The following is a 13448-nucleotide window of genomic DNA, read 5'->3' as shown; positions in this document are numbered from 1 at the left end:
TCTATTAAGAAATACCCCCTGCAGAGAAGAATCTTGAAGTTGCAAGGAGACCCTCAGTGGTATTTTCTCAGCTGCTTAGATCAAATCCATAGCAAAGACCTCAGAGACAAACGCATCAATTTGCAAGTCCATGAAAAACTGCAGATCAGCAAGTAGAACAAAGGTGAAAACTGGCTGGGATGAATCTTTCAGACGAAGAAATTAAAGGTTCCCTAGTTCTGGCTTGGGAGACAAACACCCTTTGTGGCACATCTGCAGTGGCCTTATGGACACAAAAAACCACATGCTGCCTGAAATTCTTTTCTAGCCTGCCTTTCTAGTCCTGCAATGCAGATGCAGCCATATATGTTATAATGGAGTAAAAAAAAAAATAAAGGAAACCAGAAAAGAACATGAGCAACTGCAGTCTAGTAAAAAAACAAACAAAAAACAAACAAACAAAAAAAAAACCCACAAGCTTTTTCTTTTTTTTGAAGATGGAGCATTACCTGAATTCCTTATACTGGAACTGTTCAGTTTGGAATCTTTGATGACTAAGTGCTTGATCCACAGAGTGGGTGCTGTGATTTCTGAAAGAGAAAAAACAACTGTCTTAAATAAACTCATGCAGCAACTCATGAGTACACATGGTCATTACTTGTGAGGGCAATGTGTTTGCTACAATCAAGATTTCAATGATCCGTCATCTTTGTAGACATCAGCTCACCCCCTAGTCAAGTTTCCCACCACATAAAAGCTAGTATTTGTAAATATGCCATGAGGTTATCTCACTATCTTCACCTTCCAGAGAGCGTCTCTCTACTGGCAAAACATTATTTTCTCCTTCCAACTCCCACTTCTTAGCCAGATTCTAAAGTCTAAAGCCTTTCTCTTCAATACTTAGTTAAGCTGTGTGCTATGTCATATACTGGTTTCCACGTAAGTATATATGAAATCCAGAATAAAAAAAAAAATCAACCCAGACTTTAAATATAGTTTTAAGTTCAAGCAGAACTGACCACAGTTTTGTCAGATCCCAAAAACAAGCAACAACAAAACTCAAATAGGCCAAAAACCAGTATATTTTTGGAAAGGCTTAAAGGGAAATTTGTTAAAGAAATAAGTTCTGGTTTTAAAAAGTGCTTCTAATGCTCTACAGCCAAGATATCAAAACAAATTTGTGATAAAAGTGCTAAGAGTTCCTCCTCTGAACTGTTACAATCAATTTCAGAGCACAGCAGAACCTGCCTTAAGCAACTCCTTATGGAAATGACAAAACAACAGTATCTAATAGAATTTAACAGCAAAGCAGTACTTGGTACCACAGACTAGAGTTCCTCAGCTGACATTTTCAGCACTGATATTTGTAAGTTGAACATTTTTCATTTTCCACAAGAGCATGCTTTACACACTAGATCCTGGAGTTTGTGTTAAGAAGCTCCTCCAAGAAGTTTTTACAAGGGTTTTCCTGCTGTTTTTGACATTTACATGGATCTGCTCAACAAGGGAGAAGCTGGCTGACAACAGGAGAAACTGATTACACATTAAAAGTGCACCAACGAAAAATGAAAATCTTCCCTTCCTATATGTTTTCAGTTATGCTGGACTGTAAATATTACTGTAATCACACTCAGGGCATTTTTTTTTTTTATCTGACAGTACAGGTTGAACACGGATAGATATCCCAGCAGTAGTAGAATTTTGCTTAACAAAGACTGCCTTATCTGCAAGTTTCACTACACTACTTTATTATCAGTCATTACGTGCTCCTATAAAATACAAATACTCACATAGCTTAGGTTTTTATATTTTTCAATAGCCACATCAAATAAAACATTGGATGAGGGAAGGGAGAAGCACAAAAGCAGAAAAGGCCATAAAGCAAAGCGCTGGATCCAAACTCCCAAGTTTGGGATTAAACTTAGCTCTGACTCTGCATTGGATACATCTACAGCCGAAAAGGAAGGGATAAGCGAAGTTAAGGGAAGATAAAAAAATGGGTCAGGGCCTTTAAAGACACAACAGTGCATATCTTTAAGTAAGACTGATATATATAATTTGCATGTTGAAAGTAAATAGTGGTTGCATGCTAAGAAAATTGGGTCTAGGAGTATGGAGGAAATAAAGCTTTTGTGAGTTGTTTTTTTTAATTAACGATTTTATTTACAACTGAAGCAAGGGCCATTCAAACACTTTTCTGTAGTGGAGAATCTTGTCCTATGAGGATATCTCTACAGAAATCATTGAGATTTGTACGGTAATGCAATTCAAAAAAATTCTGAAAGAATTTTTATAATAGAAACCTTGAACAAAATAGTTTAATTTATTGGATCTACACTCTGTGGCTCTAGCACTGCTCTGTTATGCCCTTTGAAGAAGGGTAGGAAGTGGGTGGGGAATTTACTATGTCAAAAATGTGAATACCCATAACGTGTAATGTAGGTGAAAACATGAAAAAGGTGAGCCTTCATCTAAGAGATGTTGAATTCCAGTATGTAGTAGAAGTTTTAGGGGCAGCTGAGCATATTTAATGCCTCTTGATATAAGTCATTCTCTTGTTGCTTGAGGTAGGCATCCAAAAATACAGCATGGAAAGAAATCCACATTTTTATTGTCCATTCATCTTATATTAAAAGATCCACTCTGGTTGCCTGACTGTGAATAAACAGATTTTCCAGAACCCAAAAGATATTTCAATCCTAAATACACAGGAATTGAATGAGATTTGGACATTAACTCCTTTGAACATCTACACAGAGTACAGACCTGATAGCTGAATGTTCTAAGCTTTTCTGTCATCTGACAATTGCATCCAACACCAACTACAAGCTGCTCCTCAAGAAGAACTACCTGGGATACTGGGAGACAGTTCTAGTTGAGCACTGTGATGTGGTTGCTCACAGCAAAAACACTGTTCATCAAAACATCCCTAGATCTTTAGTTCACCTTCTGCTCAAGACAGGACCATCTACAGGATCAGACCACACTGCTCACAGCTTTATCACACTGGCTCGGAAAGGAAGAGTAGATCATACTGTCTCTCTGGGAAGCCTGCTCCACTGCTAAAAAGGCTTTTCCTGATATTCAGTCTGAATACATTCTTTCAGGTTTTTTTACTCTCATCTTCCCATCATGCATTACTGTGCAGCGCCTGTCTCCATCTTTTAGATAACCTTCTAGGTATTGGAAGGCTGCCACAAGGTCAGCCTTAAGCCTTCTCTTCTGTAGTGTTCTTACACACTTCCTGATTTAAGAAATTAATCCAAAAGTTTTGGACTGAAAATACTTTTCATAAAAGATAGGACAAAATGTTTTTAGATTTTGCCTGTCACATAAGGACAAGAAAAGATCTGTTCACAGCAATATTTCTCAATAAATTTGCCCGGTTCTATTTAAAATGACTGAAGTGTAGAGCTGCTCACAGAAGGATTTTCTGAACAGGCTGTTTTAACTAGATTAGCTTACTCCTGCATTTTACTAGTGCATTCTCTCCTTTGAATACCTATAGGCACTCCCTCATGGGAAGATTTAAAGGCCAGAAGCATGCTGTGATTGCAAACAGCAATTTAATAGAACATCAGCTAGTTGCCAGAAGGAACTTTCGTTTGCTATAAACAAGAGAGAGTTAACTAGGCTTTAGTCTCCACTGTTTATTTGAGAATGCTTCTTGTTGCAAACACTTTGTTTTGTTTCATAAAGCTCATAAGAAGATTCTTACATACATGTGATTTCTAGAAGTGACAGGAGTACAGTATCTTGCTATTAAATAAGCTTGTTTTAGCAACAACAACAGACACTCCATTCCTGCCTTGCATTTTCTCAAGAAAGCAGGAAATATCAGCAGTATGAATTACTCTTGCCTTTAATCCAGTTTAAAAATTGTAAACCGGTCACAGAATGGCCTAGACTTGATCCTACAGCTCAGCTGCTAATAGGACCATTCACTACCCAAGGACAAGTATCCCCACTGGTAAATATTTCTGTTTGTATATTTAAAAGTCTTGATGACAGCCATTTCACCTTTGTTTCAAGGCTTCCAATGGACTGAAGCCTGGTATTTTGAAACAATACAATTACAAAACTAGCCTATTTGTAAAGGAAGCTGCCTTGGTGGGCTATGAATTAAGTAGACTCAGGACACTGTCTTCATTAGCTCAGATAGTATATGCATCAATGAAAGTAATTACTATATTAAAAAACACATGAGCAATTTTCTTCCAATCAACATGCACAAGCTGTGGTTTAGCTCTGTCCTCCCTGTAGTTAAGCTGTAATGCACTGCAGAGGTTACAAAATTCACAGCATCGAGAGAGCGAAGAGAGCAAGGGGAAAGGACAACCGAAAGGAAGTTCCCATTTCTGACTCAAAAGACATTTTTTAGCCATGACACCTTTCCCTCCAAGGTTATCCCAGGAATTTGTTCAACTGCTGTTATTGTTGGATTCCAGGGGGGAGAAGAGGATGTAAAAGGATTAGGGAAAATGCCTGAGGTCCCAAGAGCTCTGTGAAATTTGGATAACTTATGAGATTCACTGGCTTTTCTGCTTTGCAGGATAAAGAAAGTTTGAGCTGTAAACCCTAAGGAAAAGAGTGAGGCATGTATCTTTTTTCACTTTTTTTTTTTTTTTGGGTGGGGTGGGGAGGAGGTTTGGGGTTTTTTTTTTGTTTTTTTTTTGTTTGTTTTTTAAAAGGTTGCTCTTACCTTCTCCATCAAAAATAGGCTGGGTTTCCATGGTAGGCGTTGGCTTCGACCCGTCATCTGAATTGAGAGTTAAAAAGAATCGAAAAGAAACTACCATTATTGAGGTAAATACTATCTACTCTCCAGTACTGTTGAATGTTTGGGATTTGTACATGGCCCGGCCAAGTCCAGAAGAGAGAGAAGACAGACAGAACAAAACCAAAACCAAATCACTCAGAGTTTATGCTACCAGCAGTAACATTTTACATAGCAAGCATGCAGACTACCCTCAGACTCTAAAGAAGCCTCCCTCCCCTCCTTCACCCTCCATAACCACCAGTATGAATCACCTGGCAGTTTACACTTGCTGCACTGAGCAGGCAATCAAAATGGTTTAAGTGGCTACATCTCACACAGGTCATTCGTTGTGACAACACAGGTCTAGGGATTGCTGCCCTGTTGTGTCTTTCTCATTATTCTTTTTGTTCAAAAGAAAAGCTATTCTTCTGAAACTTACCTGTGCAGAACCAGGCACCAGTTTTCACTGCAGAGCTGTTAGAAAGGGGATAGTCAATAGCAAATCTTGGTTTCTTACAATGTCTGAATCAAGGTGTTCTCTATTGCAATGCTGTGGCAATGCCTTCTAATTGAAAAACTGTGGAGAAACCTTCTCTTAAAATAACTTTTTCATGTGCAAGAGTGCTCCATGTCTTCTGACCACAGGTCTTTCATAATTAAAATCTTCAATCAAAATAGATTCCATGGGAAATGTAAATCACAAAATGTAGAGACAGACCACAGGGAAAAGCGTTCAGCTTACACTCCGTTTGGCCAAATATGACTATCCATCACACCGACAGAAACAGCTTGAATTCACATTGGATCTACTTTTCTCAATGCTCAGAGGGATCTGGACTTCAAGACCCAGCCTGAATCATTATTACACAGCAATGGAACAACGGACAGCATCAAGTGAACATTCCCACAATCAAATATTTTGGCTAAGTTGGTACAAACTATATAGGAAAGTGTTTTTTGTTATATTGCAAGATCAGAATGTAGAATATTGTTTGGGTATAAACTAAGAAAAAGGTAATCAATGTAGAATTTTTTTTTCCTTTCTTCCAGAAAACAGTGGCTTTGAAAAAAACACAATTTGTAGCAACCATTTTCTCATGTATTCTGGGCAAAGATGACCATAGGCATCAGGAAAGTGGGCAACAACCTACAATGGAGAACTGCCAAGTTCAGTAAAAATCATTTGGAGAGGAGTCCATGCCAGAGAAGGCAGGTTACCACCACCTTTTAGGTTGTATCAGATGCACAGGGCATAAGTCATTTGAAGGAGAGGCATACAGGTCAACCCTTGCTTGCTATGGTAGCAACATCTGACTTCTGGCTTCCTTTTAGTGGCTCAAGTTACATCAAAGAATTCAAAAGACCACTGAAGGGAAGGGGATGGGCAGAGATGGGAAACAGTCCCATGGATTATTTTTCAATCAAAATCCACATTTGCAGTTTCATAAAGTGAGTAAACAACTGAAAACCTCTTCCTTGCAGCATTAACTTTATGTATTTATACACAAAGCCATCTAACTCACAGAAAAAATGTGTTGGTAATTCCATTTCAGCCTTAGAGATCTACTGAAGAAATGAGCAAGAGAAAACCTTTAAGTAATTTTCCCTCTCAGTGTATTTATTTATTTTTTGCTGCACTCACTGTTAAACATTAAAACAATTTGGAAGAGAAAATACTTACCATTTCTCAGTTAACTCCTGTTTTGAGTTTTCCTGTATTGGGTGTTACCAGTAACATAGACAAGCAGTAATTTTTATAAAACGTTTAAGCAAGTGATCTTTTGGAACAATTCCCTTATTTTTCATTAAGTTACAAGAAAGAACATCTTGCCTTTTAAAAGGAATCTTTGGATAAAAGTAAATAGTTGATCTTCACTTTTGTCACCAGAATAGGCTGCTCTGCTTATACAAGGTATCTCAGAAGCCACAACGATTGCTTTTTATTTATTTAGGATAACACTTAATGCTGTAATGAAAAAGTAAGCAATATGCTATCATGGAATTGCAGAATGGCTTGGGTTGAAAGAGACCTTAAAGATCATATAGATTGCCCAGAGCCCATCCAACCTGGCCTTGAATGCCACCAGGGATGGGGCATGCACAGCTTCGCTGGGCAGCTGTGCCAGGACCTCACCACCCTCTAAGCAATTTCCTCATAGTATCTGATCTAAATCTACTCTCTTCTAGTTTAAAGTCATTATCCCTTGTTCTATCACACAATAGGTTTTACAGATTGAGAAACCAACCCATAAGCAACTGCAAAGGTAAATCATTCATAAGTTACATAAAATAAGAAGAGACCTGGCATAAAGAAATTACCATTATGATAATAAGTTAATTTCTATTGTTTGTATGAATGCTTCTGCAGCAAGTAATTACAGAACTGCTCTTCAGATTTAAAGCAGCAACCCAGGAGCCAACAATGGAGAAAAATTAGATGTGGATCTGAGCCATAGCACTTTTTATCCAAACTCTTATGTGAACTTTGGCAGAACTCAGGATGCTTCAGGTTCAGGGGATTTCTTTATGGCTCATCTTTCTGTCTTTTACCTGTGTGTGCGTGAAATTGGGGAACACACTTAGAGAATAGGGATTTTGTACCATTTATTTTGTACAAAGACAGCCATTAATCTATTAAACATTAACAGAACAAATGCAGTAAACAGACAAAAATACCAAGCTAACCTTAAAGCTGTTGTTTCTTTTCTTTTTTTTAAATGATCATCTCACTGTGCTCTAGGAACAACACAATCATTTCCTCACTCAGTTACCAAGGCCAAGTTGTCACTAAATCCATTACTGTAGCAGCACTCAGAACAGTGTTAAGAATCTTGCAAATAGAGGGAAGCAAAATTATTCCCTTCTTGTTCAAGTACACCGTTCTTTCATCACACACACCAGAAAAAAATGCAATAAACAGTAGCTCTGTAATTTCATCCACCGTATTTCAAAAATCAAAAGTCAGGGATATTTTTGACTTTTTTTTTTTTTCCAAAGGTCATGGAATAGTCACATAAAGGACCAAAAAATGCAGTTTATTAAAAACATCCTGTTCAGCTGCCAGCCTCTTGACTCGGAGACTACCAAGCCTATTTCTTAAACTGGACAACTCTCACTAAGTCTCTGTTGAAAACCAGTTTATGACATGAATTTTCACTGCCATTTACTTTGGGCAGAATAACAATCCTAACGCTTGTCTGCTCTCATTTGATTATTCCTCCCTCTCCATATACCGTTCATAACTAAACATTTGTTCCACTGGCCTATTTGCTCCTGGTAAACAGAGCAAATTCTATTCTGCATACCTAAAAACTTAGAACAAATATCTTGTGCTACTCAGACAAGCATTTTAACAGGGAATAGAAAAACCAAACTACTTTGGAGACCCAGAATCTCTTGTGATATTATGTGAGATGTACAGCATATGGTTATGTGGAGCCAAAGGTCAGAAAGTGTGTTCATCAGGTGTGATTTATTCCTTTCTTCAGAAAACACTCAAATTCCACACTTTAATAAAACGATGTGGAACTGCAATAGCTGCTCATGCAGAGCTTGTCAAAAATAGAGAGATCAATGAGGTCAAGTGAGTGCTTCCTAACTCCCCTAGATGGCAATACTTCCAGATAAGGAACAGCATGCTACAGAATCAAAGATAAAATTTCCCTTGTTTGTAGAAGATTCTCAGAGCCCTAATGAAGAGTAAATCAGCATGCTTTTCTTCCATATTTCACAACCCAGCACAAAAATCCACTTTTGTTTTTCAAGACAACCACTGACTACAAGACAGCATTATCCAACAGAATACCTCTTATGGGACAGAGTATGAAAGCCACAGAACAACTTTTTCAGTAAGCCTCCATTTTCCTGAGGTCAATCTGACTAAGTTGAACTGAAATTTTTTCTGACTCAGTTGGTACCAAACTAAAACTGGTCTTTTTTATCTTACCTTCGACAACAACAAAATAGACAGGTCCAATAACTTCCCCAAGTCACTTCCACATTAAGATACCATGCCTTCAAGCATGAAGCCCACTTGCACTATCACAACACAGAGGTTCATAAGCTTACAAACAACTTACTTTGTGTTAGCTTGACAAAAACTCAAACCACTGACAACTACTTGCATGTCCAGATACATTGCTAGAGGTGGGCAGGAATCCCTTATAGTTCCACTAAGATGAAGATTCTTTTCTCTCTTATCCTTGTTCTTGTTGAATATCTAGCAAGCATCCATATCCAGAATATCTGCAGGGTACATTGGGGCTGAAGGACAAGGAAATCCAGTTCAAGATGACTGTTAGAGTGATTTTTATACTCTGAACTACAGGCACGAAGACCATGAGCAACTTAAGTTATGCCAGGACAAAAGTAAATTCCTTGACATAGGAAGGGCATAAGTGACTATGGAAGAATGTGAAGTAACTGCCTGCTGCTCCAGTTACTGTTTTTGCCAGAAGCATCATCTATTGGAAACTGGAGAAGAGGGAAAAGATAATTGATGGAATTAAATTTCTGTATCACATCTCCTACCTAGGAAAATACTGTAAAAGTCATCCGTATACTCGCACCATCATGCTAACAGATTAAAATCTGTTCTCTTTCTAAGCAATCTCACATCTTCAGTAGACCATCTGTTGCGTCCTCACTGGCATCCATGACACACTCTTCACACTCGTATCGTTTTAAAGAGTGCTAGAATGTTTATAGGGTCAGTTGTCCCCTTGTACAAAACCTAGTCTGCTCATAGGTCTACAGCTTGAACAGTGAAGGTAGTAAGAGTATGACAACTTTAAACGCATAGCTCTGTGCTAGGAGGAGGCAGCCTGTTTTCAGTATCAGGTGATTTCTCCACAAATCACCACCCATTTTGATGTGCCATTGCAGGGCACAGCTGAGGCCAAATAAGCAACTTAGAGCATGACAGGAACTGTGCTTACACTGTATGGGAGTTTTGTACAAAAGTACATGTCCCTTCCAGTATTGTACAGGTAGAGCAAGTTGTTACCTTAATGATAGTCCTCTCCTACACCAAGTGAAGCAGTTTCAGCAATTTGTAATTAATCTAATAACCAATGCAACTTTTATGCACAGACATACTTTGCCAGTATAAATGCAGAAAGTTAGCATTCATGCCAAAAAAATGTGAAATTCTTACAATCCAGCCAAATCAAGATAATTTCTTGCCAAGTAGCTGAAATGGAAATGCACCAGTGCAGAGAGACCTCCCTGACAAGTTTTCACACCCTAGAAATCTATGCATGGAGATCCCGCAGCTGTTAGGAAAATAACAACTTTCAAAACCAGATTAGTGAAAGTAAGCTCTCACTCTCCATTGTCTTCATTTTAAGAAAGGAGCAACAGTGTGTTTGGTTCAAGTATAACAACACACAGACACCTGCAGACAGACAGAATGTAGAAGAGGTTGTTTGTTTGTTTTTAAAAGTGAAAATATGTCTGAGATCCCAACAGAAAGGGCTTAAGGAACTCTACCTACACAGGCTGACTAGCACAGCCACTGGAGTGACTTTTCCCTCCCTATATCTACTATTCTGTATGCTGGAGCAATGCAGGCTGTTCTGGAATCCATTAGTTCCTCCTCCCCCCCACCTCCCTCCTCACATCTCCCTCGCAGGTGCGTCAACATGAAAAAAGCCACTCAGGCCCCGAGGACTTTGTGGTCCAATGTAGTTGGTGCATTTGTATGGCAGTACCATTCTTTGCCCTCCAAGAAAGCCTGTCCCACGCACAGACAGCTGGAAGCAACTCTGACCCCTGTGACACAATTCAAAGCCTCCTCTGTTTGGCTTTTTGATTTCTGATTGACACATTCACTGCCAGGCGGAGATAAATGCTGCTGAGAGGACAATGTTCATCTGCTCTGACTATTCTTGTGAGGGACTTTTTCAGAATAATAAACAAAAAACATTGGTGCACTTAAGTGTCTGAATAGCACTGGAGATAGACAGAAAGCAACCGGAGTGCTTTACAGAGGCTGGCAAGTCGATTGAAGAGTTAATTGTCTGGGTGTACAATGAGTTTATTCTGACTGCAAACAAAGAGCTCTCTCTTCCCGCTCCTGGTCCTTCAAAAGAAAATGTGTCAAAAAGGCCTGGAGCAGCACTCTGTATTAACGGTGCTGCTCTGGTCTCTGGGATTCTGTGGCTTTAAAATTGCAGAATCCCAAGATTCAGATAGTATCTCGGTTAAAATCTCATGTTCTTATTTACTGCCTGACTTCTCAAGCTACTTCTTCAGTAATTAGCCAAAATAAGGCTGCCCTCTTCTTTTTCTTTACAACTTTCAGCAATCAGCTCCCTTTGAAAAATAAAGGCACAGCAAGAAACTACCATTCAGACACAATGCTGGGGACACCTTCCCCAGAAGGAGATCCAGTTTTATATTATTTCAATTGTTTCTTTTCACAAGACTCCATTTAAACAAAGTTCCCCTAAATATCACACACTTGGAAAGATAGAGAATCCCAGTCCACATCTGGACCTGCATTTTAGAGTTTGCACTATAATAGGTCAAACCAACACAATGTCCAAACACACCCCCTGCCTCTGGGAAAGTTCAGATCCAGATTCAGATTTGAACTTTGCAGGTTGAACCAAGCCCTATGGTAATTACCACTTAAATACCTGACTCACATAAGTTATGCAAACCTTTCTGAGGACGAAAAAAAAATCTTTCTAATACTGCTGTACAGAGAACAATGCAGCAATGAAAACTAAGCCATTATGCTTTACTATTTTCATGACAGAGCTTTTACGGATTTTAGTGCTAAAGCCAAGAAAGACATAAATGTTATTCTAGGAACAAGCAACATTCATAAAAGCTCAGATAATCAAGCTTTCTGGTGATGTTAAGTTTGCTTCAGTACTTTTGGAAAATTGTTATTTTAACCAGTTACAGAAACGTAGCATTCCAAAACATGTTTTTCCTCAGGTATATGGGCACACTACCAAGAAAAAGACAAAGCAAGAACTTGAAAATAATTAAAGCTAGTATTTAGAGCACTTATCTAATTCAAACTAGAGTCTCATACCTTGCTCTCTCCTTTCCCAAGCAAATCATCCAACTATAACGCTATTAATTTGGCAGAAAGGCAAGGAGCTTCAAGTTTGTGCAATCTCCGTTTTATTCTAACTTGTCAGTAATGAACTTTGAAGCCAGAGAAATACGATTTCTTGTTTTCTCAAATTCTGTACCTCACTTTTACTTTGCAGCAGATGATTTTAGAACATAAAATTTTGCATCATGCAAGCTGTGAGCCCATCCTCACCAGTCACAATGCACAGTTAAAGAATGCTAGTTTTATTACCCATTGAGGAATGGGGATGTGAAGCCTCAGCTCAGTTTCCAGGCTCTGCTTCCGTCACCTAGGAAGTTTTCAGACATGACTGCAGACTGCCTGTTGTTGCAGACTGAGGTTTCACAGCTTCTAGCAACATTCTGAACAGATAAAGGTAAGAGAACCTGCAACCACCACTGAGCATGGCTGTTTTTCTTATGTACCAGCATTAACTTCAGTGGTATAAGCTCAACTACAACATTTAGGAAAGCTATCACAATGCCTTCAAATCGAAAGAAGTCATGAAGGCTACAGAAAGAGGCTCCTAAGGAAGCAAAGAATAGTTTACATTGTGCTATGCACCCATCTGTCCTTCAAAAGTCTAAAGTCATCCCCTTGCTGATATTCATATCTAAGGAAGTATGGGGGAATAGCAAAAAGACTGAAGGAGTCTAAATAGTTTAAGGAACTGGCATTAAAAACTTCCTGTTAACAAAAATCATGACTACCTGATGCTTGCTGAAAAGTCATGGCCTATTTCCCAATGGACAGTGACAGCTGGCAGTGAGGACCACCTGAAGGCCTTCAATGATCATCTGGCATAAAAAAGCCTTGCTGTGGTAAGGGCAATGTATGTCTGTAAATCCAGCACTTCCCTTCCTCCTCTCCCACCTCCCCAGTGGAATATTTTTCCCTGGAGAAAAAGATCAGTGAAGAGGTGAGGAAGAAAAGGAATAACTTCAGGGATATAAACGATTGAAAGTAAAGAAAACTGCTATAATAAACAGTGAATAAAGGAGAGCCAGTCCCTGCATCGATATAAAAAAGTTGAACCCAAGTACATTTCAGTGTAGGTTATGACAAAATTATTTGGAAAAGCTCACATCAATCCACAGAGGGGCTGTTAGAAATTCTTTTCCCAAGAAGGAAAACTGTCCATAGTAACAAAGAGAGAAAAGGAATTAAGTCAGAAAGAGGCAGTATGGTACATGTCTGGTCCAGGCAATCCTGGAAGTAAACTTCCCAGGGAAAGTGGAGGTAGAACACTGAAAAAGAGAAGAGCAGTATTATAAGGGCTGGGCAAATTATAGTCCCCCTTCAGCAAGAGTTGGAGCATGTACTTCATGTTATGAAAGTGCTTTTCTTCCCAGAGCAGAAACACCTTCACAGTATCAGCATAACCTGAGTGACAAAAATAAGGAATCAACAACAGACACATTTCTCTGAATACACATATGAATGAGACTGAAGAAGTGGAATAATAGTAATAATAATAATAATAGTGGAATAATCATATCATAAAATCACAGAATGGCCTGGGTTGAAAAAGACCTCAAAGATCATCTACTTTCCACCCCCATGCCGTGGGCAGGGCTGCCAAGCATTAAACCAGGCTGCCCAGAGCCACATCCAGCC

General features: G+C 38.9%; 1 protein-coding gene across 4 annotated transcripts in view; it reads right to left on the bottom strand.

Moving 5' to 3' along the window:
• SMOC1 (SPARC related modular calcium binding 1) overlaps positions 1 to 13448 on the bottom strand; it is a 119494-nt gene that overhangs the window by 38619 nt on the left and 67427 nt on the right. For 3 of the 4 annotated variants that reach the window (XM_065754635.1, XM_065754618.1, XM_065754609.1), the window contains exons 6-7: positions 4682 to 4771; positions 489 to 569 (exon numbers count right to left, since the gene is read on the bottom strand). In XM_065754635.1, the coding sequence (XP_065610707.1) occupies positions 489 to 569; positions 4682 to 4771 (171 nt within the window). The remainder of the gene's footprint in view (positions 1 to 488; positions 570 to 4681; positions 4772 to 13448) is intronic. The other variant, XM_065754627.1, reaches the window with a different exon arrangement.

Source organism: Cyrtonyx montezumae, unplaced genomic scaffold, assembly GCF_038088225.1.
Source record: "Cyrtonyx montezumae isolate F1298 unplaced genomic scaffold, pur_monq_1.0 scaffold_10, whole genome shotgun sequence".
Taxonomy (NCBI): domain Eukaryota; kingdom Metazoa; phylum Chordata; class Aves; order Galliformes; family Odontophoridae; genus Cyrtonyx; species Cyrtonyx montezumae.
This window is presented reverse-complemented; position numbering and strand designations above follow the sequence as displayed.